At 28.8% G+C, this 26,071-nt stretch overlaps 2 protein-coding genes across 2 annotated transcripts in view; both read left to right on the top strand.

Annotated features, from left to right (window-relative positions):
- LOC136076435 (uncharacterized) overlaps positions 1-1,133 on the top strand; it is a 57,380-nt gene extending 56,247 nt beyond the window's left edge. The window contains exon 6 of the mRNA XM_065789824.1: positions 224-1,133. Within this exon, the coding sequence (XP_065645896.1) occupies positions 224-1,074 (851 nt within the window). The 3' untranslated portion in view covers positions 1,075-1,133. The remainder of the gene's footprint in view (positions 1-223) is intronic.
- A 13,280-nt stretch (positions 1,134-14,413) lies between these two features.
- LOC136075913 (uncharacterized) lies at positions 14,414-16,894 on the top strand. Its single transcript, XM_065789357.1, has 2 exons — positions 14,414-14,484; positions 16,558-16,894. The coding sequence occupies exons 1-2, from the start codon at positions 14,414-14,416 to the stop codon at positions 16,892-16,894; spliced, it is 408 nt and encodes a 135-aa protein (XP_065645429.1).
- Positions 16,895-26,071: the final 9,177 nt, after the last annotated feature.

Raw genomic sequence — 26,071 nt, 5'->3', positions numbered from 1 at the left:
AACTTTTTTAAATTTAATAATAACGCGTTGCATTTGAAAAAAAAAGAGAAAAGTTTAGTTAATAGTTGAAACTTTTTACTTATTAAATGATATTTAATTTTATTTAATTGAAATAACTTTTTTTTTATAATACATCTAACAGTACGTCTATTTGTAGGTATTTGAGGAAATTTATTTTCACGCAAGAAACTACTTCTTAAAATTCAAGATTATTTTTTACTAGATGCAAACAAGTCAACTATTGTATTATATGGAATGTCGAGTGTCGGAAAGCCACATATTGCCACAAAATATTGTGAAATATCTTATAACTTCTATAAAAACCTTGTTTGGATTGTCGCAGCATTTGCAATTTTACAAATATTAGGATTCGAAGTTCATAATTCGAAAGAAAATTTTTTTGCTATAAATGATGATAAAAATGTGCTAGTTAAAAAAGTCACAAATTTTTGTTTTGATGAAATGAATGAAAAGGAAGATGTATCAAAGTTCATCCAGCGACGTATTGTAAAAGCACTATTTCCAAAATATTTTCAAGCTATTGAAGAAATTGAGACATTGTTGGAATTTCATACAGAAGTGCATATAAAATTTCATATAAAAGCACTATTTCCAAAATATTTTCAAGCTATTGAAGAAATTGAGACATTGTTGGAATTTCATACAGAAGTGCTATCTCAAATTTTAGATATCAACGATCCGTCTACAAAGACAACAAAAAATAATACCACAAACTGTTGGTACAGTATCGCATACTGTTTGGACTGTATCGCATACTGTTTGCACAGTATGGAAAAATTTAACAAAGCTTTAGAAATTAGTTATTCTATTGATAAAATAAGAGTAAAAATTTTAGGTATCAACCATCAAGATACAATGACAGTAAAAAGAAATATCGCACTCTGTTTGGACGGTATGAGAAAATATAACGAAGCTTTAGAAATTTATTATTTTGTTGATAAAATACAAACCAAAATTTTAGGTATCAACCATCCGGATACAATAAGAACTAAACTTAATATCGCACTCTGTTTGGACAATATGGGAAAATATCAAAGTTGTTTAATTATTTAATTATTATAATAGTTTTAATATATATAAAGTTTATCTGTTTATGTTTTTTTACTATTATGGAGGATCTTTAAGTTAAACAAAGATTTTATGAATAAAGAAATTAAATACATATTTGTAAATATAATAAAATATAAAAAAAAAAGCTCAGACTCCTTCTTCATCTATTAGGCTGATTTAGATGTAAACCTGTGTTATATTGTTTCTTGCAAAGGATGCTGAATGCTAGATCTTCTTGACTCGACTCATATGTTTTTTACTTGTCCTCCAGAGAAACTGATTCCATCAACAGCTGCAAAATATTAAAGTGTTTACAGTGTTGCACCAGGATGGTGTCCCTTTTAATGCTTTTTGTGCATTGTTAAGACCACATAAGGAGCCCTATATTACGACTTAAGGTTAGTTAACAAGATTAAAACAACTGCATAGCTCATTGCTTAGGAGGTCATGCTCTAGCTATGAATTGTTTTAATATATCTTTTAAAAATATTGGTTTGTGGTCTGCAAAGCAAGCTTCCATCAGTTTAATGTTACCTCACCAGATTCACCAGGTTTGCTTGCTCTTAATGAGACTAAATTAAATTCTGCTGTTCCTTATTCAGATCGTAGGGTTAATTGGTACTATCTTTTGGTTCCGAAAGACTCCAATAGTCATATGCTTGCCTTGGGGGTATACATATGGTTCAATTTACCTATTTGTTGTGAAATCAGGTTTGAATCCCTTGACCATGTTTTTATGTGCTTCCGCTTAACACCACTTCACTCTTTAACCTTTCTTTTTGTTTTTTATTGCTCTTCTTCTCAAGACTGCACTCTTTTTGATGTTATTTCTAATTAAATTAACCAAGCTCTCTCGTTACCTCCTCCGCTATTGTTGTTATTGTTGACTTTGATGCTCATCACACTAAATGGCTTAGCTCTAACACCACTGACCATGCTGGCACTAAAACCTATAACTTCTGAATTTCCTAATTTCTTACTAAATAAGCTAACTGTGTGACTCATTTTCCTGACAATCCTAATTATTTGCCTTTCTCTTTGATTTATGTTTTGTCTCTGACTCTAGTTTGTGTTCAGTTTCTTCCTTTTCTCCCTTTAGTGGTTCTGACCATGCAATAATCTCTATAAATCTTTCATCTTGTACTTCTTTTTCAGACTCTTCTTATCATCGCACTAGCTGGCTAGGGTTCTTTTGGTGATTTTCTTTGTGATTTCTTTTGGCCTATGTTTTTTCCTATTAGCTGATAAATGTGCCTCCTACATAACCTCCTGGATTCAGGCAGGAATGGAAGCTTTTATTTCTTCACATTAGATTGCAAGAAATTGGTGTAAAAAAGGTGCTGTCTGATGCTAAGCTCCATTATTCTTAGTTGTATATCAGTTAATTCTTATTATTAATTATTATAATTATTATTCTCAGTTTACTAAATTTCATATCTTATCTCAGAAGGTAGGCTCTATTGACTTTTGGAAAATCTTCAACGGCGTCATTAACAAGGGCAGGTCTAAAATTCCATCTCTTATTCATAGGACTGATCTTGTTACCTCTCTTAAGGATAAAGCAAAACTATTTGCAAAGAACTTTTCTAAACTTCTTGAATCTTGAATCTTATTACCAGCATGCTAGTTTGGCATGCTGGTCTTCTACATAAGCTTGTTTCATATAGTATATTTGGGAAAGTTTTTGAGATTATCAAATTATTTCTTTTTAACCGCTTTATCAAGTCATCTTCAAAGGCCAACACTTCTTTATTTCCAGTAACTTCTGGGGTGCCCAAAGGTTTTATTCTTTGTCCTGTTTTGTTTCTTATCTACATTAATTATCTTCCTGACAACCTTGAATCTAAAACAGCTCTTTTTACTGATGATACTTTATACCACTTGTCTTGATAAAAAGTCTTCTCTTTTCGGCTGCTTAGAACAGCGAGCCAATCTTGAACCTGATCTCCCAAGATGGCTCACTATGGCTTGTAAATTTTAACTCCAACAAACCTCAGTTATCTACTGCAAACAACTATCACAAAACTGTTGACATTCCTATATTAATGAATGACAATCCTCTTACTGAGTCCACTTCTTTACGTCTTCTTGGATAATCGTTTACTATTGACCTCTCATCGAAAGCATATATACAATCAATTGCTAAATTAGCATCCGCTAAGGTTGCTCCTCTTTATTGTGTTTGCTTGTTTTCTTACCTCTGATTCAATCCTCTACCTCTAAAAATCTCTTAGTCATCCCTATTTGGAATGCTCTTGTTCTATTTAGGTTGGATCTTCTAATGATGCTCTTTTTCTTCAAGACAAGGTTCAAAAACGCATTGTAAACGTAGTTGGACCCGCTCTATTTGCTAAGCTTGAGCCTCTTTCCCATCAACGTAAAGTTGCATCTTTTGATCTTTTCTGCTCAAAGGTGCTATCATCTCTAGTTCCATTAACTAAAACTCATTCTGACTTGACTCGTCATTTATTTAAGTCTCATTTATTTACTGTATCTTTCCCTGCATGCTCTGAAAACTTTCATTTGTCTAGTTTTTCACCCCGCACTTTAACCTTTTGAATTCCTATCTTCATATTTTCCTGACTCAAACAGCCTACAAATCTTCAAGATTTCTGTCAACCGTTTTCTTGCTCAATGACTTCATTCTTTTTTTGCCCTAGTAAGTCCCAACTTAATAGAGGTTACTTGCACCCTTGTTGGGAGTGAATCAAAGTTTAAAATAAAAGCTCAGTAAATTTTATTCAAAAATAACAAAGAAGATTTTAAATTAGGAGGAACTATTAGTAAAACAAAAAAAATGTAGAAAAAATAATATATACAAAAAAATATATAACACCTGTACCAGAAACTTTAAGACTGGCTTTCTTAAATCAATAAAAACTTAAATTAATGAAAACTTACATGATAAAAAAAGATCTTTGGTATATACATAGAATAAAATATGCAGAAAATAAAAAAGTTTTATCACAAGACTCCACATCTTCGAATAAAGTCAAGTTTGGTATGGGTACCTTAGGCCTTGGCGGGAGTAAATAAGTGCGAGAGCTGAGAAAAGCTCGCCTAAAAAAATCAAAATGAGCCATGCCAGCGGCTCCTCACTTAATCTTGTTATTGTTGATGGTGCACAGTTATCCATCGGTGCAATTTCTTTTTTCGGTGTTCTTTCAAGGTTATATAAACTCTTTTCATCGTCTTCTCCCCAATGGGAAATTTTAAAATTGTGCGTTGCGATTTCTGTCAAACCACAATCAGATACCAGATGAAACTGTATTCAACAACTTCGCTGTTATTTAAAAGAAATCTTAGAGGCACTTGAAAGATTGCAAGAACATGTATTAGAAACGAGAGATGGGGCAACAGCACAGAAGTACGATCGCTGACAGAATATATTAGAACATAGCCTTTCTTATTATCAATCATTATTAGGTATGACGTTTTATTTCAAATCAACAAATCAAGTAAGCTGCTTCAGTCTTCTTCAACCTCTCTCGACAAATTAGCTAGTGAAATAACGGCAAAAATGGATTTTCTAACGCACGTATTAAGGCATCAGAAATCGCAGAAGTATTTGGCATTGAAAAGGTTTTTCCGATAGTTGGTTAACGAAAAAAAAATCGATTTATTCATACGAGTATGTTGATCACATTCGGCAACCTGAACATCAGTATAAAGCAGATTTCTTTTTGCCACTAATTGATATGTCAATTGCATCAGTAAAAGAGCGTTTAAAACAGATCAGAATTGTCACAAAGCTTTATGACTTTCTTTACCGATCTGAGAGTCTTATCAAAGCCTGTAATAAAAATTCTCTATGTGTATATTGCTAAAGTTTGCAAATAAAGCTTGGTGATATAGATTCTGAGGATTTAGAAATTAACTTAAAACGATTTGTCATAGTTATAAAGGAGGAAAAAAATGCTCTCCTAAAATCTGCACATGACTTCCTAAATTACATCTACAAAGAAGAGCTGCAAGAAACTTATCCCAATCTAGTTATTGCGTTACGAATCATTCTTACTTTACCAGTTTCTGTTGCAAGTGCAGAACGCAGCTTCAGCAAGTTAAAAATAATGAAAACATTTCATAGGTTATTGAAAATAATCTTGTGTCATTATACATAAATACATGTAGCTATATTTCTTTGTATCTTTAAACAAGTCAATAGTGGTCGATGAACGTTTTTCTTCCTTAGCAATGCTGTTGATTGAGAACCAGGCAGCAAGTAAATTTAGTTATGAAGGCATATAAAATGAGTTTGCAAGCATGAAAACAGGTCGCAAATCCCTTTTTTTCATGGTCTGCGACGTGGTTGTATTATATGCGTAATACATTTACAGTAGTTAAAAAAACTCTTCATTAGTAAACTCTATATCAACTAAACAGTTATAAAATATATCTTATTGAATTTAAGCGTTAATTTGATTGTTTTTAGTCTTTTGAACGGCGACGTTAAAATATGTCAGGTACCCAACTGTTTCAAAGTAATCTGTGAATTTTATCCACTTTTTATAGCAAAAAATAAATTTAAAATTAGGACCCTAATGACTAGTTTTTTTTATATGGGGAGGCCCAGATCCATTTGCCACGGCGGATTGTTACAACGGTTAGAGATTCCACAATAAAAGTGTTTATTTAATAATTATATTCATTTTTAGGAAAGCCTTTTTATTATTTATATTTGTTAAGATATTATACTTTGCTCAAATTGAGACAAGTGTATATAGTTGATTATAATTAATATATAAAATAAATAACTCGTTACACGTTATAAAAATTATTACACATTTAATTAGTGCGTAATAATTTTATCTTATAAATATGAGTTCGAGCAAAATAAAAAAGAAGTTATGACATTCAAATTTTACTTTTTTAAATGTGTTTTTAAAAATGCTTAATATAATAAAGTGAATTCTAAATAATAATTTTAACAAGAAGACTTTCACATAATATTATCAGTTTATTTTTTCATAATGGCATTTTTATGAAAAAACTGATTTTTCATTCTAAATAATTTGCATTTCAATTCACGCGCCTTTTTAAAAGTTTTTGTTTGTTTGAAGTAACGTGTCTTTAAAAAAGCATTGCAAATTATTATACAATTAATAATATATATACGTATATATATATATATATATATATATATATATATATATATATATATATATATATATATATATATATATATATATATATATATATATATATATATGTATATATATATATATATATATATATATATATATATATATAATATATATATATATATATATATATATATATATATATATATATATATATATAATGTTCCTAAAGAACAGAGCAATAATAAGTTAGTAAAAAACACTTATCTAACTTTTTTCTTCAACTTAAAGTTTCACCATTGCTGGATCATCAGGAAGAGTTACTAAATCTCAAAAAAAATTCAATTTACGGAAAATAAAATTTTACAGGAAGTTATAAAATATTATAAAATAATTTTAATATTAAAATTTTTTTAATATTAAAATTTTAATATTAAAATAACTTCCTGTAAAATATTTTTTTCCGTAAATTGAATTTTTTTTGAGATTTAGTAACTTTTCCTGATGATCCAGCAATGGTGAAACTTCAAGTTGAAGAAAAAAGTTAGATAAGTGTTTTTTACTAATTTATATATATATATATATATGTATATGTATATATATAAATAATTAATGTATATGTATATAATAATTTCAAAAATAATTAAGCTGGATCCAAAATTTTTGCGAATAAACAATATTTAGGGATCCCTTCTCACGATCCACTTAGATATTTGGGCACCCGAAATTTTTTCTTAAAAACACAGAGGTTTTAAAAACGTCACAAAAATGCTCATATTACCCAGACCACTTGGTAATATGAGCACTATAAATTAGCTCACAAAAAAACATTAATTTTGTAAAAAAATACCAACCTGACAATTAGAACTAATTTTTGGTTTGAACCTGACAGTTTGAACTAATATAATGATTTGTTATTAACAAAACTTATCATTAAAAGATCAAATTTTAAGCCACTTTGTATATATTGTTGAAACAATACTACTATGTTTTCCGCAAGAAAAAAAAAAAATTAGTTCGTAATTTTTTCAGTTTTATCAACTCAAACCTTTGAACGATAAAAATTTAATTTTTTTTAATTTAAATTACAGAAAAATATTTAGTATTGTTAAAATATTAAAAAGTTTTACTATATTTTATTTTTATTCAAAAAACCAATTAAAACCACTGCTTTTTTAGGACTTTAAACTAGGTAATTTCAATGAAAATCACTGGGTAATTTGAGCATTCTCATATTACACAAAAATGGCATCTTTAAATAAAGTCAAAACTAAATAGTTCTATGCATTGTTTTTCAAGCCAAAAAGGATTGGATATTTAGCTAACATATTTTTTTTATGAAAAAATTAATTTCATTATTTTAGCACCAAAATTTCGCGCCACAGACTTATTCATGCGTGATAATATTATTATAAAAAAGCTAAAAATTTAACAGCGTTTTAATTAGATGATACCCGCTAATTACTTCATATAGATTTACGCTAATTGCAATGATTCCTGTAATCACCACATAAAATCAATTCAAAAAACACATAGCAACTTTAACTTCACTGCTTACATCTAAGAAATCTTTAAGTATGCTCATATTACCAAGGTGCTCATATTACCCTAATCCACCCTATACTATTAATTTCTTTTTAAAGTAAGAGCGAGAGCCATTATCAAACTAATTAAATCGTCAAAAATAATAATGAACGTAACCAAATGATGTCATTGCAACATCAGATATTCAACATTTTTTAAATTTACAAAAAATGGTTTCCAAGTGTGAGTTATCACCGAATTGCCATTGTCACGATCTAAAACGTTTTCTTTAGATTTTGAACTTTGTACACGTTGTATTTCAATGGCCTCGCAAGTTTTTCTTGTGTAGTTGTTTGAAATAACAAAAAGCGTTTTAAAGTTCTCCCACTTTATTTTACCACAGTGTTGTGAATGTTTTACTAGTATAGTATGATATATATATATATATATATATATATATATATATATATATATATATATATATATTATATTTTAAGTTAAACTAATAGAGACCTTATAATAAAAAATACAATAAAAATGCAATTAAATGATGCAGCAGATGTTTTAAAGAGATAAAAGAACCGGTAATGTTAAAAAGAACATTTTTGAAATTTTTACATGGTTCAATTGTTTTACATGGTTCATTTGTTTATTATTAGTGGGTTTTTTCCACTCTGTGTACAAAAGGAGAAGTGCTTAAATATCTTCATTACAGAAAATACTTTATGACATCAATTTCTAAATCTGCTAGACTTCAGGACTTTATTGCCAGCCCTCTTTCTAAATTTTTTTTACGCCTAAATGTAACGAGTCTGGTGGTTGTCAAACGAAAGAGAACAGGTTGATGTGTGTCACTAAAGCCTTAGTTAATAAGTGGGAAAAGTCTTCAATTCTAATATTGTGTAATAAACAAATAAGGTATAAATAATACTTTTAATTTCTTTTAATTAAATTTTTTGACGGAAATAATATTGGTAAAATAATGATAAAATGCTAGTATTTAAAATTAATTTTTAACTTATACATATATCTTATAGGAATCACATTATGGAATTGGAAAATCGCAAAAGTATATTACAAGCAAACAGAAATAAAGTATTCACTGGGTAAAAAAACTCGCGCATAGAATTTCGAGAAGAAATGCGTAATCTTTCGAGACTGCTCTTTCAGATGTTAATGGCATAATAATGAAAGTAAAACTAAATCATTTTCAACTAGAAAAAAGATTGTATGTTTTAGGACGACCAAAAAAGCCTGCAAAAATTATGAAAAGACATAAAATAATGAAAAGTTTATAGAAAGAAAGATTGCAAAAACATATCAGTTTCAAGCAAAAATAATAGGTCAGCAATCGTCTGACAACATTTTTCAATTAAGTCTTCAAAAATATTCTGATACTGAATTTGTAGACTCAGATGAGTTAGATATAGACTTTTTAGAATGCAATTCAAAAAGGAAAAAAACTGGCAATTTTGTAACGGTTTCTTTGCCTAAAGATACAATTAAATCAGCATCAATTGTTGCAAAAAGATTCGATATTTCTTCAACAGGTCAGGTAGCTTATTTGCACTATTTGAAAGTATCATAAATGCAGGCAATGGAGATTTGATTAAGCTTTCACTATCAGAAACAACTTCAAGAAGGCAAAACAAAAGTGTCTTCGCGAATGAAGGAATTAAAATAAAAGAATCTTTTATCTCAAAAGCTTAACACTTATCTCTGACTCTTGACCTGGACACAAAAAAAAATCAGATTTTCTTAACAATGACAAAAACGTGGAAAGGTTGACAACGATTGTTAGGTCACCAGCTTAATGAGCCCAAGCTAATTGGAGTAATTGGAATTTCTGATGGGTGTGGAATAACCTAGCCTACTGCAATAAAAAAGGTTTTAAATGAATGGAATCTTTTCGAAGCAGTTGATAGTGTATCCTTTGATACAACTGCGAGTAATACTGGATGGATTAATGGAGCAGTGTCAATTATTGAGTAATGGAAAGGCAAACCACTAATTTGGTTAGCATGTAGACACCATGTTTTAGAACTCCGAGCTAAAGAAATAGAAAACGCGACAGGCAAATTTACAACCGGACCTACAGACAGTACATTTAAAATGTACGCGATAACTGGGATAAAATGTTTGCTAAAGGATTAAATTATGAGAGTATGAACAAGTTTGACTGGAAAAGTAACCGTTGAACGTTTATTGAAAATAAGGCGAGATAAAAATATTTTAGAGATTTTAATCTGTTAAGACTTACAAAACGTATAACATTAATAAAGCATAAAACGTATAACATTAATAGAGCATATTTTTGTGTGTTTATGCGATACAATGATCGCAAAAAGTGACTAACGGAGCCGTCCAGTTACGTAGACCTGTGATATGTGAATATAAAATTAGATTGTAGATGATGTGATTGGGTTAGAATCATGAATAAATGTAAAGACTATTTTGTATGGGGAATAAAACTAGGGGGCTACAAGGAGAGGGTGGACAATAACTCATGCTCTAATCATCCTAAGCAATTGATAAAACAATGGTCTATGAGTGAACAAGTATGTGTAAATCCCTAGGCATATTGATGGCTGTCATGACTAAAAATGCCATACAATATAAAATAATCAAATAAGCAAATAAAAAATTGGTAATGGTACGGGCAACATAAAAAGAAAACACAACTCGTGTGTGCTCATTCAAGGTTCGAACTCTGAATCTCCTGATAATGACGCAACGCACTAACCACAACGCTATAGCGTCGATATTTAGAGGCGAAAAATTGTTTATAATGTTTGTATAATTAATATAATAAACATTAAAAAATTGTACACTGACAACTATCTGTGTATCAGCAGAATATTAAAATATCGTGTATAAAATAAATAGCAACAAAAGCGTAAAAGTATATGGGTACAATAGGTAAAAAGATAAGTAAAAAAACAGGTAAAAAAATTTTAATGCCATGGTAACCAAACAGAATAAAGTAGTGAATAACGGTGATCCCTCTCCTCAGGAATGCACTGCGATCATCAATGACGTTTCGGAGAGCCCGAGACCTGCACTAACGCCACTCGTCAGGGGCGTGTCCTTGCAAGATATCTCACCGCCCTCACTCTACGTCATGCTAGTCCATATTCCAATATTACAGGACTACACTACAAAAGGCAAAAATCCCAATCCTTATCCCAGTTTTTATTATAGCTCCAACATTCTTAGAGATCTCGTTAGGGTGGTGAGGGATGCGCGTGGTGTGGCTGTAAATATGTGTATAAATACGCGCACTCATAACACAAAAATATACAAATATCCCTGCATATATACATACATAAATACCTATATATGTTTGTATATGCGACACAATGGTCGCAAAAAATGACCAACGGAGCCGTCCAGTTACGTAGACCAGGGAGATGTGAAAATAAAAATAGATTGTAGATGGTGTCATTGATTAAAAGATAAAAATTATACGAAAATATAAAATGTGTTGCAAGATTTTTGTGAAGTAGAAACACGAAGAGTAGACAATAAGAGGGCATGGGGAAAAACAACTAACGCTTTAGTTGCTCTGAGTGTTAAACATATGCAACAAAGAACAAATATTTGATATACTGATTTTAGAGACTGTTGATGTCAACAGGTGTGATGGTGTAGTGCATTAGTATTAGTTTGGTTGTCTCGCATGGTCTCGTTATATTTTTGCTCACTTTCAAATCGGGTGAATAGAAAGCTAAACACACTCACTCCTTGCGCTTATGGGCTAGCACATCAGAGCCAGACGTTATGTTATTTATATAATTTTTCTTTTGCAAAAATCAATCTACAATTGATTTTTGTGGAATTTAATGCGTTTACTTGGGGAAGTAAAACAACTTATTTAGCAGTTTTCAAAGATCTTTTTACTTTTAAAACGATGAGTAAATGTATTCTGAGAAATAATAACTTTTTAAATGAACCTTTTCGCCAACTTTAATTAATTTTGTATCACCTATCAAGCGCCACTCCATTGGATTAAAATTGTTTTGCCGAATTTTAATTTTGAAGTACCTTTTACTTTTTGCCTTTTTAAAACTTAACTTAAAAACCTCATTCTATCATTAGATAATATATTGAGTTATTATTAGTAGCAAAAGTTAAAAGTATATTTTGGTCTACTTTTTTATTGTTTATGCACAAATATTAATGTTATACTCAGAAACGTGTAACATTAATAAAGCATATTTTTATCAACAATTAAATAATTCCTTGTAATTAATCGAATAAGCTTTTTTTCTAGGTTGATAAAGCCGTACAGTTTTGCAGTAAAGATTTAAAAAAAAACGCATTTTCTAAAGGTGACTATAAGTGCATTTGCCAGTTTACAGTTGTATACTTAGGTGGATTTGTTACGGGATTTCATTTTAAAATACCTGGTGCCTTCCATTATGCAAGATATTTTGCTAAATCAATCTATAATCTTGTACTTTGTCTTCTTAGTCCACAGCTTGATTCAAATCTTTTTTTTGCAAATGATATGTCACGTTTTACGGTTTTTGCTGAGTTTGTTGGTGTTTTTTATACTTTTTGGTTTTTAAAAGCTCCTTTTGCATGTACGGCTCCAGGTATGGATTTACAAGCAATTAGAGATATGGAAAATTATAAAATTAAAAGACCTGATATTGCTCAAGCATATGCTGACGTGATGAAACGACATCATTGGTACCACGACTAAAGAACAGTTATTTTCTCCATAGCTGACGAGGAACTAACGCCCGAAGTTAGAGAAAGTGTTGCTAAAAATCGTGTTTAACTCTGCCAAAATCCTGTTTAACTCTGATTCTAAACAGAATTTTGGCAAGCCAAATTTTTAAGAGCAATACAAAAATCCAAATACTTCTTATCTATCATCATTTGTAGGAGGAATGAGTTGGTTGGTTTTTGAGAACCTTGGATTTACAAAGAACGATCTTGAATGGTGTCAAGTTAGTTGTAAGGAATGGGGGAGATAAATAAAGATAATTAAAGAAGATAAATAAAGATGATCCTGCCGAAAGAGCGCTAAAACTTTTATTATTCAAAAATATATTTTCTAACATAAACTCATCAAACAATCACAAAAGATTGAAAAGGTGATAAAATTCTTAAAATAAGATGAAAAAATACTACTTTTCTTTCTTTGACAAGCTTAAAAATTGATCACACTTCTGAATTTAATTCTAAGTTTTCATTCTTCTCATGTGCTTGATGTTAAGATCAACCAGCAATTTGTCAAGTGCTCTGCATATTGAGGATGACCAGGAAAACGTTTGAATCTTTGCCAATGGAGCTTAAACTCATGATGTAGTGCCTCTGTCCCTTGTTCACTTAAAATGCCTAGAGAGCATTTTCTTCTGTTGATGAAATGTTGATTTGGTGAAAGACTGTGTGAACTTTCGGTGTTACAGATGGCCCATTGAGAGCAATGTAGAATTCCTTGAAAGTTTGGATTTTTTTCAGAATAGTCTTTGTCAAGTTCATTACCAAAGCATGACTCTACAACAGCATGGAATTTTCGCATTGTGTCAACGAAGCCAAAAACTTGAAATGCAGACTCTCTTTCAGCTAGCTGTTGAAGTAAGTCAATGTTTTTCAGGATCTTTCTGCATTCTGGTCCAGCCAACTGACCACAATTGTATGGCTTAATTTGAATGTGTAGTGCAGAAAGCCACTTGTCAACATTAATCCAAGAGTCTTTGACTGGCTTAAACAGATGGTTCACAACTCCTAATAGCAGATGGAGCTTCATTAGAGGGATAAGGTCAATAAGGAAAGAATCTTTAGGAAGACTGATAATTGGAGAATGAATAGTGTTGTTTAAACTTTTTGCTTTTTTGCTATCACCTCCAGAGGCAATGAAAGCTTCAAAGTTTTTCTTGACTGAACCAAAGGTTCGAGGAGTTCCACATCTTGCATGATTCTTTACATTAATGTCACACCATGTACAAATATGTGAACTAGCATGTGACTGAATTCCACAAATAAAGTTTCATGTCAAAAGACAAGAAGAAACTTATTTGGTGCATTTGGACGAGTTCTATGATTGCTTTCACATTCTCATAGGTTTCTGGAAGTTCCTCACAGACAGCAAGTAAAAGCTGCCTTTTGACACTGGAATCTTTTGCAGTTTGACGAGTCAGAAATCTTCTAGTGACATGTTTTTGGGTTTGTTGCAAATCAATAATACCCAAACTGACTTTGAGAAAACCTCCTCCACCATCTATACCCACTTTCTCAAAATGGTTTTGAGAAACGTTTCTTTTGAGTAGAGTTTTTTCTAGAAGAGACTTTGCACTAATGCAATGTGCAACTACTATTGGTTCTGCTAATTTGCTTTCTGATGAAAACAGAACCTCAGTGTTAGTAAATTCAGACGCAAGTTGTCGCCCAAAAGACTGAAAGTTAGTTGCAAATTTTTTTTCTACAATGCTGTGACACATTGTTAAAGGTTGAAACCAGTTTTTGCACTCCAGAGTTAGAAAGACCAGTGTTCATTTGTACTTTTGCTAAGTCTTCAGCACCAAGGACTTCTTTTTCTGGAAAGAGGCATTTGGATCGTGATGAACCTGCAAATAAATTACAAAATGTTGTCAAGATTCTCAATAATTATGCAAACCAATTATATTTCTTAATCACATTATAGGCATTATTTACCTTGAAGGACTGGAAATGGACTGCCTCCTTGTGCTTGTTTGAGACGAATTGTTCCATGTGGAGATGATGAAATGACTGACACTGCAACTGTTTTAGCAGCAAGTCTGTTCTTTGATGTGCTTCAACCAAGTTCTTGTGTAGAGTACTCTTAGGTAGTAGGCTTAGTTTTTCCAGATAGTCTTGCAGTTGAGCAAATCTTGCAATCACAGGTTGAAGTTCTTGTCAGTGCTTTTAGACTGATTGAATAAAAGTTGTGAAGTTCTGGCAAAGCGACCTTCTGACTTTTATCACATCTTCTAAATGATGATCTACAGGCCTCACATACACTAAGAGAGACTCTTGGGTCTTGAAAATCAATCTATTTCTGTAAAATAACCTGTGATCTGTGTTTCATATCGTCAGTCATTGCTCTTGAAGCCTTTTTGAAACAAAGAAAGCAGATACATTTTTGGTTTTTCAGAATTTTCCGCGACTTTAGGTTTGTTTTGCGCTACAAAACTCCGAAGGCTTTGTTCGCTTAACTCCAAAATAAAAGTTTAAAAAGATTTTTTGTTTTTTTTTGTTGACAGTGAATTTAATTGCATTGTTTTTTATGTATGTAGAGTTACTTTGACTTAATACAGAAATTTTTTTTAATACAACTGATTTTTTTTTTATTGAACCTTTTCATTTATAGCATAAACTTTAAATGCAATTTTCTCTCTCAGACGCCAATCAGTAATTTTGAGTTTAATATTTTTTTGATCCTCTAGGTACATACAATTATCCCTCAAGAGGGTTTCTCTAAACAGTGTATTCTTTTGTCAATAGCAAAGCATAGAGCAAGACATTCAGTTAGTACCAAAAAAAATTTGATTAACTTTTAAAACAACATTTTAACTAACCATATTGTGTAATATTAAAGTGATAAAGTGATTGATTATGTTTTTGAGCCTAATTTTGTGATTCAAATGGTTTTATAAAAAAAAAGCATTAATTGAAAGAATATAAATTTTAGATTTCCAAACTATATCTATAAATAATATTACATAATATATTGATGGAACAATAAAATGCGGTTATTTCCTAAAAGTTATTTTTAATTGCAAAAATTGACTAAATAAATGCGCAACCTAAGTTGACGCATTAATAGCGTAGGAGATTTCAAGAAATTCTAAAAACTTCAACGCACTGGAGGAGGTAGTAAATAAACTTTAAATAAAAATGAAAATGATTTTTTTTATGTATTCATAAAAATGCACAAAAAATCAAATTACGACCTTCAATAATCAAAAAAATTGCGGAAATGGGGGGGGGCTAATATATATATATACATATATATATATATATATATATATATATATATATATATATATATATATATATATATATATATATATATATATATATATATATATATTTATATATATATATATATAACATATGTATATATATAACATATGTATATATATAACATATATATATATAACATATATATATAACATATGTATATATATAACATATATATATATATAACATATATATATGTATATATATGTATATATATATATATATATATATATATATATATATATTTATATATATATATATATATATATATATTTTATATATATATATATATATATATATATATATATATATATATATATATATATATATATTATATATTTACATATATAATATTGTAATTTACATATATAACTATTGTAAATATATATAGTTATATATTTACAATATCTCGCTGACCTATTAGCATCGTTAAGGTGAAAATATTCTTAAATCACCTCATGATGCTGACCGCTATAGGTCAGCGAAATGATCTCTATAAAATCATTAATGATCCATCCAAATTTAAAGAACTTAAAAATTATGTCACTATCACCAAAAAAACACAACTTCAAAACTTTTTAAGGAAACTCAAGAAAAAAGGTTTCTTTGATGAATCCAACTATAATAAAACCCTTCAGGCTCTCGTCCAGCCCGCATCTATGGTCTTCCAAAATCATATAAGATGATTTCTTCAGACGATAATATAAGTTTCAGACCTATCGTATCATCAATTGGTAGTTATACATATCAATTAGCTAAATTTCTTAGAGAACTAATATTTCCACTAATACCATCGGGACTTTGCACTAAAGATTCTTTCACTTTTCTAAAGAAATAAACCAAGTTAGCATTTATAAATATTTTTAATTATCTTACAATATTACAGGTTTATACACCAATATTCCACTACAAGAAACAATAGGTATTGTCGCAGTAGCATTATAAATACTAAAGTTATTAATCTTAAAATTAGTAACAGTGATTTAAAAAAACTCTTCAATTTTGCAACATCTCAAACTCATTTTCTCTTCAAAGGACAAATTTATGATCAAATTGATGGTGTTGCTATGGGTTCTCCCTTAGCACCTGTTCTTGCTAATCTTTTCATGGGATATTTTGAAGATAAATGGCTCAAGTCATATAACGGAGAAAAACCAGCTTTTTATAAACGGTATGTAGATGACATTTTTGCTGCTTTCACTTCCAAAAATCACGCCGATTAGTTTTTTGGAGTTAAACATATTCTATTACTCTTACAATGGAAAAAGAAATTCAATCAAAAATATCATATTTGGACCTAACTCTAAATAAAACAAACAATTCCACAATTACCACTGTTTTTCATAAGAAAACTTTTTCGGGACTCTACACAAACTTTTTTAGTTTTACTTTATTTTCTTACAAAGTTACTTTGGTTAAATGTTTAATCGATAGAGCTTATAAAATAAACAACACAAGTCTCGGTCTTAGTCATGATATTAACGATCTTTTCAAAGTTCTTAAACACAACTTGTACCCGCCTTGGTTGATTAAGAAAATCCATAGCTCTTATATTATCAACACCAACATCAACGTTTTATTGCTTTTGGAAAACCTACAAAATTATCAATATATTAAACTTTTTTATACTGGAAAAATATCTAATTTTACTAAACAAAGACTAAACGCAATCATTAAAATATATTGTAAATCAGTCACCGTAAGATTGGTTTTTACTTCATTTAAAATTTCAAAATTTTTTTTCGCAAAAGATTCCTTTCCTACACACTTTAATTCTTTCGTTGTCTATAAATTTAAATGCGCAGGCTGAAAATAAATAAATTGAATAATTGAGCACCAAAAAAGGGATAAAACTCACACATTTATAAACATATTCATTCAAATCGGCCTCCAACAAATTTATATTAAACTCAAAATAAGCATGTACATAGAGTTGGAAAAACCCACTATTAATAAACAAATGAACCATGTAAAAATGACAATTTCAATCTGGTTCCCTTTACTATTTTCGGTTCTTTTATCTTTTTAAAACATTTGTTACATTATTTAGTTCAATCAATCAATTATTTATTTCTAAATTAAGATTTTACATTCAAGGATGTTTACAAATAGTAAATTTACTAATATAAAGTAAACACCTGCTAATGTTAAAAATATCTACTTCAAATAAATATAATGCTAATTTTCATAATATATAATAAAATGATAAACTTTATAACATAAAAATAACGGTGTTAATAATACTACCAATAATAATAACAATAATAACAATAATAATAATAATAATAATAATAATAATAACAACAATAGTAATAATAATAATAATAATAATAACTGTATTAATATTAGTAGTAATAGTTAAAAGTAGTTAAAAATAGTAATGTAAATATTTATAAAAATATCAATAAGCAATAGTAATGACAACAAAATATATTATAGAAATTAAAAAAAAAAAATACTTAAGACAACAAAAATTGATAATAGAAATTATAAACAATAACTATATTTTTTAATAAAAAGTAGAATAAACTAGTTTTAAAAGTTGAGAATGAATTGAGCGCTTTTAGTTCATAAGGAAGGTTGTTCCAAGTTTTAATGCTTTGATATTTTATAGACTTATGCCGTATTTATGAGAGCAGTGTTTAGAGACAGACAGGTTTAAATTACTATTGGAAGGAAGGTGATAACGAGTGTTATTACTTTTGGAAAAGAAATCGATGAAAGTTAAAGGTATGTTATTGTGCTGGTATTTCCAGACAAATTGACAGTTTGAAAATTGAATATAGTCACATAGTTTTAATACTTTAGAAGTTAGGTAGAGCACATTAGATTAAATTTAATATTCTAAAAATAAATAATTTTTAAAGCCTTGTTTTGGAGGTAGGATAACCTAATAAGAGCTTGTTGATGGGACTGCCCCTATACTTGGCATGCATATATAAGATGTGAGCTGAAAATAGCATGTTTTATGTTCAAAAGAGTCTCAAGATTAACATAATGGAAAACTTTAGCCAACATACCATTAGAACTACTTAGTTTCAATGCTAAGTCTTCAGAGTGGGATAAAACAGAAAGATTTGAATCAATTTTTATACCAAGATATTTAATTGAGTTAACAGGTTCAATTTTTTTGCTACTTAATCTAAAGTTCATATGTTTATAGATTTTTGTTTTATTTGATTTAAAGATAATAAGTTCAGTTTTATTAGAGTTTAGAAAAGTTTGTTGGAGCGAAGCCACTAAACTAGATTGGTAAGATCATTTTTAATGTGTTTGTTAATTTTTTTAAAGGATTTATTAATTAGCATTAGACTATTATCATCAGCAAAGGGGTAAACAGTAGCAAACTTAATGGACGATCATTAATATAAAAAAGGAAAAGCAGTGGTCCCAATACTGAGCCCTGTGGAACACCATTAGAACATTTTACAAGGGTAGATTTTGAGCCATTAATAGAAACAAATTATGTTCAATTGTGTAAATATGTAGTAAACCATTTAAGGGGTACGCCTCTAATCCCACAATATTCTAATTTTTTTAACAAAATTAAATGATCTACTGTATCAAACGCTTTCTGTAAATCGACAGATACACCGCATGCAAAATATTTATCATCGATTGCTTTTCTGTTCAGTTTTGTTTTTTCAGTTCAGTCATTTTAATGAAAGCATGAGTTGTAGAGTGATTGGCGCGAAATCCATACTGATGGGTGTAAAAACATTTAAATTTTTCAAGAAAAGCATAGAGCCTAATATGCATTACCTTCTAAAAGAGTTTACCTATATTAGAAAGCAAGGAGATGGGTCGATAATCGGTAAAATCTAGTAGAGAGGCTTTTTTAAATATTGGAATAACTTTGGCAAAAATATCTGGGAAAACACCACTTTTAAATGAATTATTTATAACAGTACAGAGAGGCTTTGAAATAATGTGTGGGACTAGTTTAAGGAGAAATGTAGGTACGCTATTAGGACTAACACTTTTTTCATGTTAAGAAAGTCACTAAATACGCGTTTTGGGGGTATGGCTTTGCTAAGTAGTTTGCTCTGTATAGTGCTAAAAAATTATTAAATATATTAGACACAGCAGTGTGATCAGTGATAAGATTTTCGTTCAATTTAAGTTTAAAAGATGTATTGTGTGTAGAAGGTCTAATATTAATGATTTCTTTTATTCCCTTCCAGGTGTTTTTAACACTGTTCAGATTATTATTAAAATGCGTAATAAAGTATGTTTTTTTGCTAACTTTCAATAAATTGGAAATTTTGTAAATAATTCATTTTTCTTATAAATATTTTTTGATTTTATAAACTTTTTATAAAGTTTGTTTTTAACTGAGATAAATTTAAGTGTTCCCCTACGTAATCCAAGGTTTTGATTTTAGTTTAATTTGTTGGTTGGTTAGTATTTTGTATGAAGCATGTCGATCTAAGATTTCATCAAATGTTTTTAAATAAAAATCTGGACTTATTAACATCATCATCTTTTTTAATGGAGAGTTCCCAGTTGATATTAGAAATTTCTTCAATAAATGAACTTTTATTAAATTTTTTGAAGCATCGTCTGTAAGTTTTTACTTTTTTGGGGTGTTTGAGTATGTCAGGAATGAAAATAAATTGTGCCATGTAATCTGAAATTGAAATTGTAAGGTTACCTGAGTATTGATCAGTTGAATGAAAGTTCGTGAATATGTTATCAATGAGCGTTTTTGATGTAGCCGTTATGCGTGATGGTAAAATTATAGAAGGGCTTAGTAAGTAAGAAGTTAAAGAATCAAGAAATGTAGAAACAGGGTTAGATTCATTGTGACTTAATAGATCCATATTAAAATCACCCATTAGAAAGATCTTTTTTATTTCGTAACTTAACTTTTCAAGTAGAGGAGTTAAGTGGGAAGAAGTAAACTCATATTGATTCATTGAGGGATGACAATAAATGCTGCCAATTATTATGTTTGATTCACAAGGTTTTTCAATTTCAACAAAAATAGACTCTAAATATTTAGATGAGTAAATTATAAGATCATTGCGAACTATGTAGTTTAAATTTGAGCGTAAGTATAAAAGTGTTCCTCCTTTTTTAGCCTCACTAGGACATTGCTCAATATTAAATCCGTTTATGTATATATCAGTTATATTTGTATCGTTTATATATAAATTAGATTCTGTAATATCTATTGCTAATGGAAAATTATCAAGAGAGCTGATAAGACTACAGAGTTCGTCAATGTGGAATGGTAGAGAAGCGATGTTAAGATAAATATATATTTCTGAATTGGGAAGCATAGTTTTATTTATATCAATAACGTCATAGTATTTGTAATTAACAGAACTGTGAAATTTATTTAGATCGCTAAAGATCTTTTTATAATTACTTGGAGTCTCAAAAGAGTTTAATGAACTAGTAGGTATATTCTTGCATTAAAATGTTGACTTAAGCTCAAAGTTGGAAATCAAGCTGAAGGCCATACTCTTAGATAAACAACTATGACAATAAAAATCTGAAGAGTCATTTAAAAGATTATAAGAGTACGCATCAATATCGGTACACTTTGCATGGACCCAGGAGTTGCACAGATCACATTAGATGGCTCTTTGATTATCAGTTATATTTTTATGACAAGTGTTGAAGAGAGATTTAAATGCTATAATCTTTAGAAAAAATATTTTTATGAACATGCAGTATTAACTAGTTAAAATGACTAAAGTGTAAAATAGAGATTTAAAAAATAAATTTAATAATTTAAAATTTGGGTAACCGTTAGCGTGAGTATTCGAAAATAATTTTCATAACAATATAAAAAAATAAGTAAAATGATAGAAAAAAGAATTCACATTGAAGGTAATTAAAAGCTAACTGTTATAAAATTAAACAATCAAAATAAATTGAAATTTGACAAACCACAAACTAATATTAAAAGTAACTATGACAACAATAAATATCGAATATAAAAAAACTAATGATACTATAATATTATCTATACTATATTAATAATATAACTACTGTTAACTGTTACCAATAATAATATTATCAACAAAGATACTAAAACAATAATAAATAAAAATAGTTTAATAATAAATAAGTTTATAAAAATATATTAAAAATAAACGTTATATTAAACAACTAGGTATCAAACGAGGACTAAAAATAAATACAATTAACTATGAATAAATAATATAATGTGAGAAAACAAATAATAATATAATGACTGAAAAAAAATAACTAATGAGTTATAATCATGATTACAAGTTATATCGTAAAGAAAAAAGAAAATTATTTAAAACAAAAAATAAAAAAAGTAAAAAAAAAATCTTCTAACTTTACTATTTCTTCTTTCTTTTCGCATTAAATTCTTCTTATCTTTTCTTTCTTTTTGTTTGTTTATTTGACTTTTCGTTCAATTGCTTACCTTTTTTTTTTTTATTTAAGTTGTTAAGGTGTTCTTTTTTATTATTTTTTTTTAAAAAAAAGTTAGAAGTTCTTTTTTATTTTTTTTATATATATTTTCTTTTCCTTTTTGGTGTGTGTGTTTGCTTCAAGTTAATTTATATGATCGTTGATGAGTTATTTGTGCTTATAAAATAAATAATTTTTTATATATATTTAGTTTAGTTTTTTCAATATTCTTTATATTTATCTTTAATCTTCTCCTTTGCCGTTGTTTTTTTGCCGTTTTTTTGCCGTTTTTTTGCCGTAATTGCATTTTTATTGTATTTTTTATTATAAGGTCTATATTAATTCAACTTAATTTTACGAATTTGATTTAACCATTTTAATAAATTTTAACTGATGATGGCTATGATATAGTCGGAACATGTATACATTATAAAAGGCCATAATTTTGCATTGATTAATAAAATGAATTTCTCAAAGAAAAAAATACTGAAAATTGTAACTGCAAGCAAAAACTTGACTGTTCTATGAATGGCAAATACTTATCAAAAAATATTATTTACAAATGCATTGTTTCCTCGCAAAACAACCCTGATAAACATAATATTGGCTTAACCGAGGGCAAATGGAAAAAACGTTATGCCAATCACAAACAATCTTTTAAACATAAAAAATACTCAAAAGAGACTATGCTTTCAAAATATATTTTGCAACTAAAAGAAAAAAATATTAATTTCAAATTAAACTGGTCTATCCTAAAAACTGCGCCTGCCTAAAACAACATTTCCAAAATGAATGTATACTATGTTTACAAGAAAAACTTGAAATTATTACTCATTTAGATCAAGAAATTTACTGAATAAAAATCAGAATTAATTTCTAAATGCAGACATGAAAAAATGTTCCTTTTATTAAGTTATAAAACAAATGGCCAGTCCAAACTTATCCTAATTCTAAAGAATTCTTTTCATGATTTTTTAATTTTCCATTGTAGTTGATGCAACTTCCTGGTTGCAAAATACTACAGTTATTAAATAATTAATTATTACAATTCCCAATTTCCTGTGAAATAATTTTTCTACAATTTGAAAATTTTTTTATGTTTAGACATTCTTCCTGATGAACCTACTGGTGAAACACAGTGTTGAAGTAATCAAAAATTAGATAAGTGTTTTTACTAATTTATATATATATCGTCGTTGGCCAGGTAATATCTCACTTGTGTAAAAAGCAAAATTTTACAGGAGACTGAAAAAACTATATATTTCAATGAAATGAGGTTTTAAAAGTAAGAGTAAAAAACAAATAACTAACAAATTATAATATAATTTGTTAATTATTTGTTTTTTACTCTTACTTTTAAAACCTCATTTCATTGAAATATATAGTTTTTTCAGTCTCTTGTAAAATTTTGCTTTTTACACAAGTGAGATATTACCTGGCCAACGACGATATACATATATATATATATATATATATATATATATATATATATATATATATATATATATATATATATATATATATATATATATATATATATATATACATATATATATATATATATATATATATATATATATATATATATATATATATATATATATATATATATATATATATATATATTAGTAGTAGAAAATCACTTAACAAAAATTGCTCTGTTGAATATTGAATAATTGCTCTGTTCTTTTAAGAACATTGAGCACTCTATTGTGTAGAATACTTTATAAAGTTGTTTAAATATATATATATATATATATATATATATATATATATATATATACCCAGTGGGCACAAGATGTAAAAAAGACGTCTTTTGAACGTCTTTTGAACGTTTTGGACGTCTTTTGAACGTTCAAAAGACGTCTTATTTAGGTCCTGTGCCCACTGGGTATATGTATGAATGTATGCATGTATGTATGTATGTATTTATACATACATACATACATACATACATACATACATACATACATACATACATACATACATACATACATACATACATACATACATACATACATACATACATACATACATACATACATACATACATACATACATACATACATACATACATACATACATGCATACTTACGTGTATGTATGTATATACAAACATACACGTAAGTATGTATGTATGTATGTATGTATGTATGTATGTATGTATGTATGTATGTATATGAAAACCCTGTAATTTTTAAATTTATAGACAATTGAATTTAAATAAAGATCTATATAAAGAAAGAATAATAGTTAGATATTTTATATCTCAAGTGAGTCTTGTATTCAACCTTCGATAGATGTAAAAACATTTGATTTTAAATGAATCTCATGTTTAATTTTGATAAAAATATAGGTTAAAGATTATAAGGTAATTATATTTTACCTAAAATAAGAAGTGTGTTAAATGTAACAACTTGATATAATCTTAATTTTTTAGTTAGTCTAGTTAAACTCTTTATTTAAATAAAAGCTACGCAGGTCATTATACATTATTACGCAGGCCATTACGCAGGTCTATCATTAACAAAGCGTTAATGATAGACCTGCGTAATTAGGGGTGGGAGTTAAGGTTAGTTCTAGTCTAACTAAATTTAGTCGACTAACTTTTTAGCGTAACTAAATTTAGTCGACTAACTTTTTAGTCTAACTATAATGAGTCGACTAACTTTTTAGTCTAACTGAATTTAGTCGACTAACTTTTTAGTCTAACTAAATTTAGCGGACTAACTTTTTAGTTCAACTAAGTTTAGTCGACTAACTTTTTAGTCTAACTAAAATTAGTCGACTAACTTTTTAGTTTTACTGAATTTAGTCGACTAACTTTTTAGCGTAAATAAATTAGTCGACTAACTTTTTAGCGTAAATAAATTAGTCGACTAACTTTTTAGCGTAACTAAATTTAGTCGACTAACTTTTTAGCGTAACTAAAATTAGTCGATTAAAACAAGCTTTAGTACTAAAAACTGAATAATATATGCCATGAAATTTTCACACACGATGGCGGTTGAATGTCCCAATTATGGTTCATAGGGGCCAGTCAAATCAAGTTCGTAACGTATTAAATCAAATTTGATTATTAGAATTTTTTCCCAGCTCTGAGACAACTACCAATGCGGTTGTTGCAACTGTTTATAAACACCCAATGGGCACAGAATCTAAAAAAGGCACCCTTTGAACGTTTAATTAACATTCTGCAGTTTAATTTAACGTCTAATTCGGGGTTGGGAAAGAGAACTTGTTGGGGTATTTTTGTTCTCACGATCCAAGCACCGCGATTTTTTTGAGAAACATTTTCATTTGACTTAACAACATTCTTGAGTTATGAGTTCGAACGATGCCTAAAAGTGTCATATCTGAAACATCAACAAAACCCTGCCCACGCCGCTGGTAAAGCAATATACGAAAAATAAAATTTTCGCAAGAATCACTAGCAAAAAAAACCTTCCAAATCGATTCATTTCGAAAGAAAATTTTTGAAACCTACCGAAAGGACTCAGTTAAAAAATAATATCAGTTTTTTACTTCATAAAAATTTGCATGCGCGATAATTGACACTTATGAGTAATGAGCATTTAATTACTCAGTTAATTGAACGGATTTTTTTATATGGAACATTTCAATCTTGCTTTTATGGCGAATTTTTAGTTTTCTTCCGTAAGTGACCGTTCTTCAAGTGGATTTATCGAAAATTTTCCTTTCAAAATAAAGTTTTTGATCATTATTTGAAAAAACAAACAAGTGAAAATTTAATATGGCTAGCGGTAATTGCCGGCAGTGCCGGCAAATAATTCTGGGGTTAATTGCCGGCAGTGCCTGCAAATAAATCTGGGGTTAATTGCCGGCAGTACCAGCAAAATAGCAGTCTTAAAACTTCTTACAATGCAATCAAATATTGCAAATAATCTGTCGGCAGTGTTTAATATAGTATGAACTGCTCGCAACTCAATGAAAGACTTTAAAATATCTGTCGGCAGTACAAAAAACATATCATTGTGAGTTGC

Source organism: Hydra vulgaris, chromosome 02, assembly GCF_038396675.1.
Source record: "Hydra vulgaris chromosome 02, alternate assembly HydraT2T_AEP".
Taxonomy (NCBI): domain Eukaryota; kingdom Metazoa; phylum Cnidaria; class Hydrozoa; order Anthoathecata; family Hydridae; genus Hydra; species Hydra vulgaris.
Note: the sequence above shows the minus strand (reverse complement) of the source record. Positions and strands in the feature narration are given on the sequence as shown.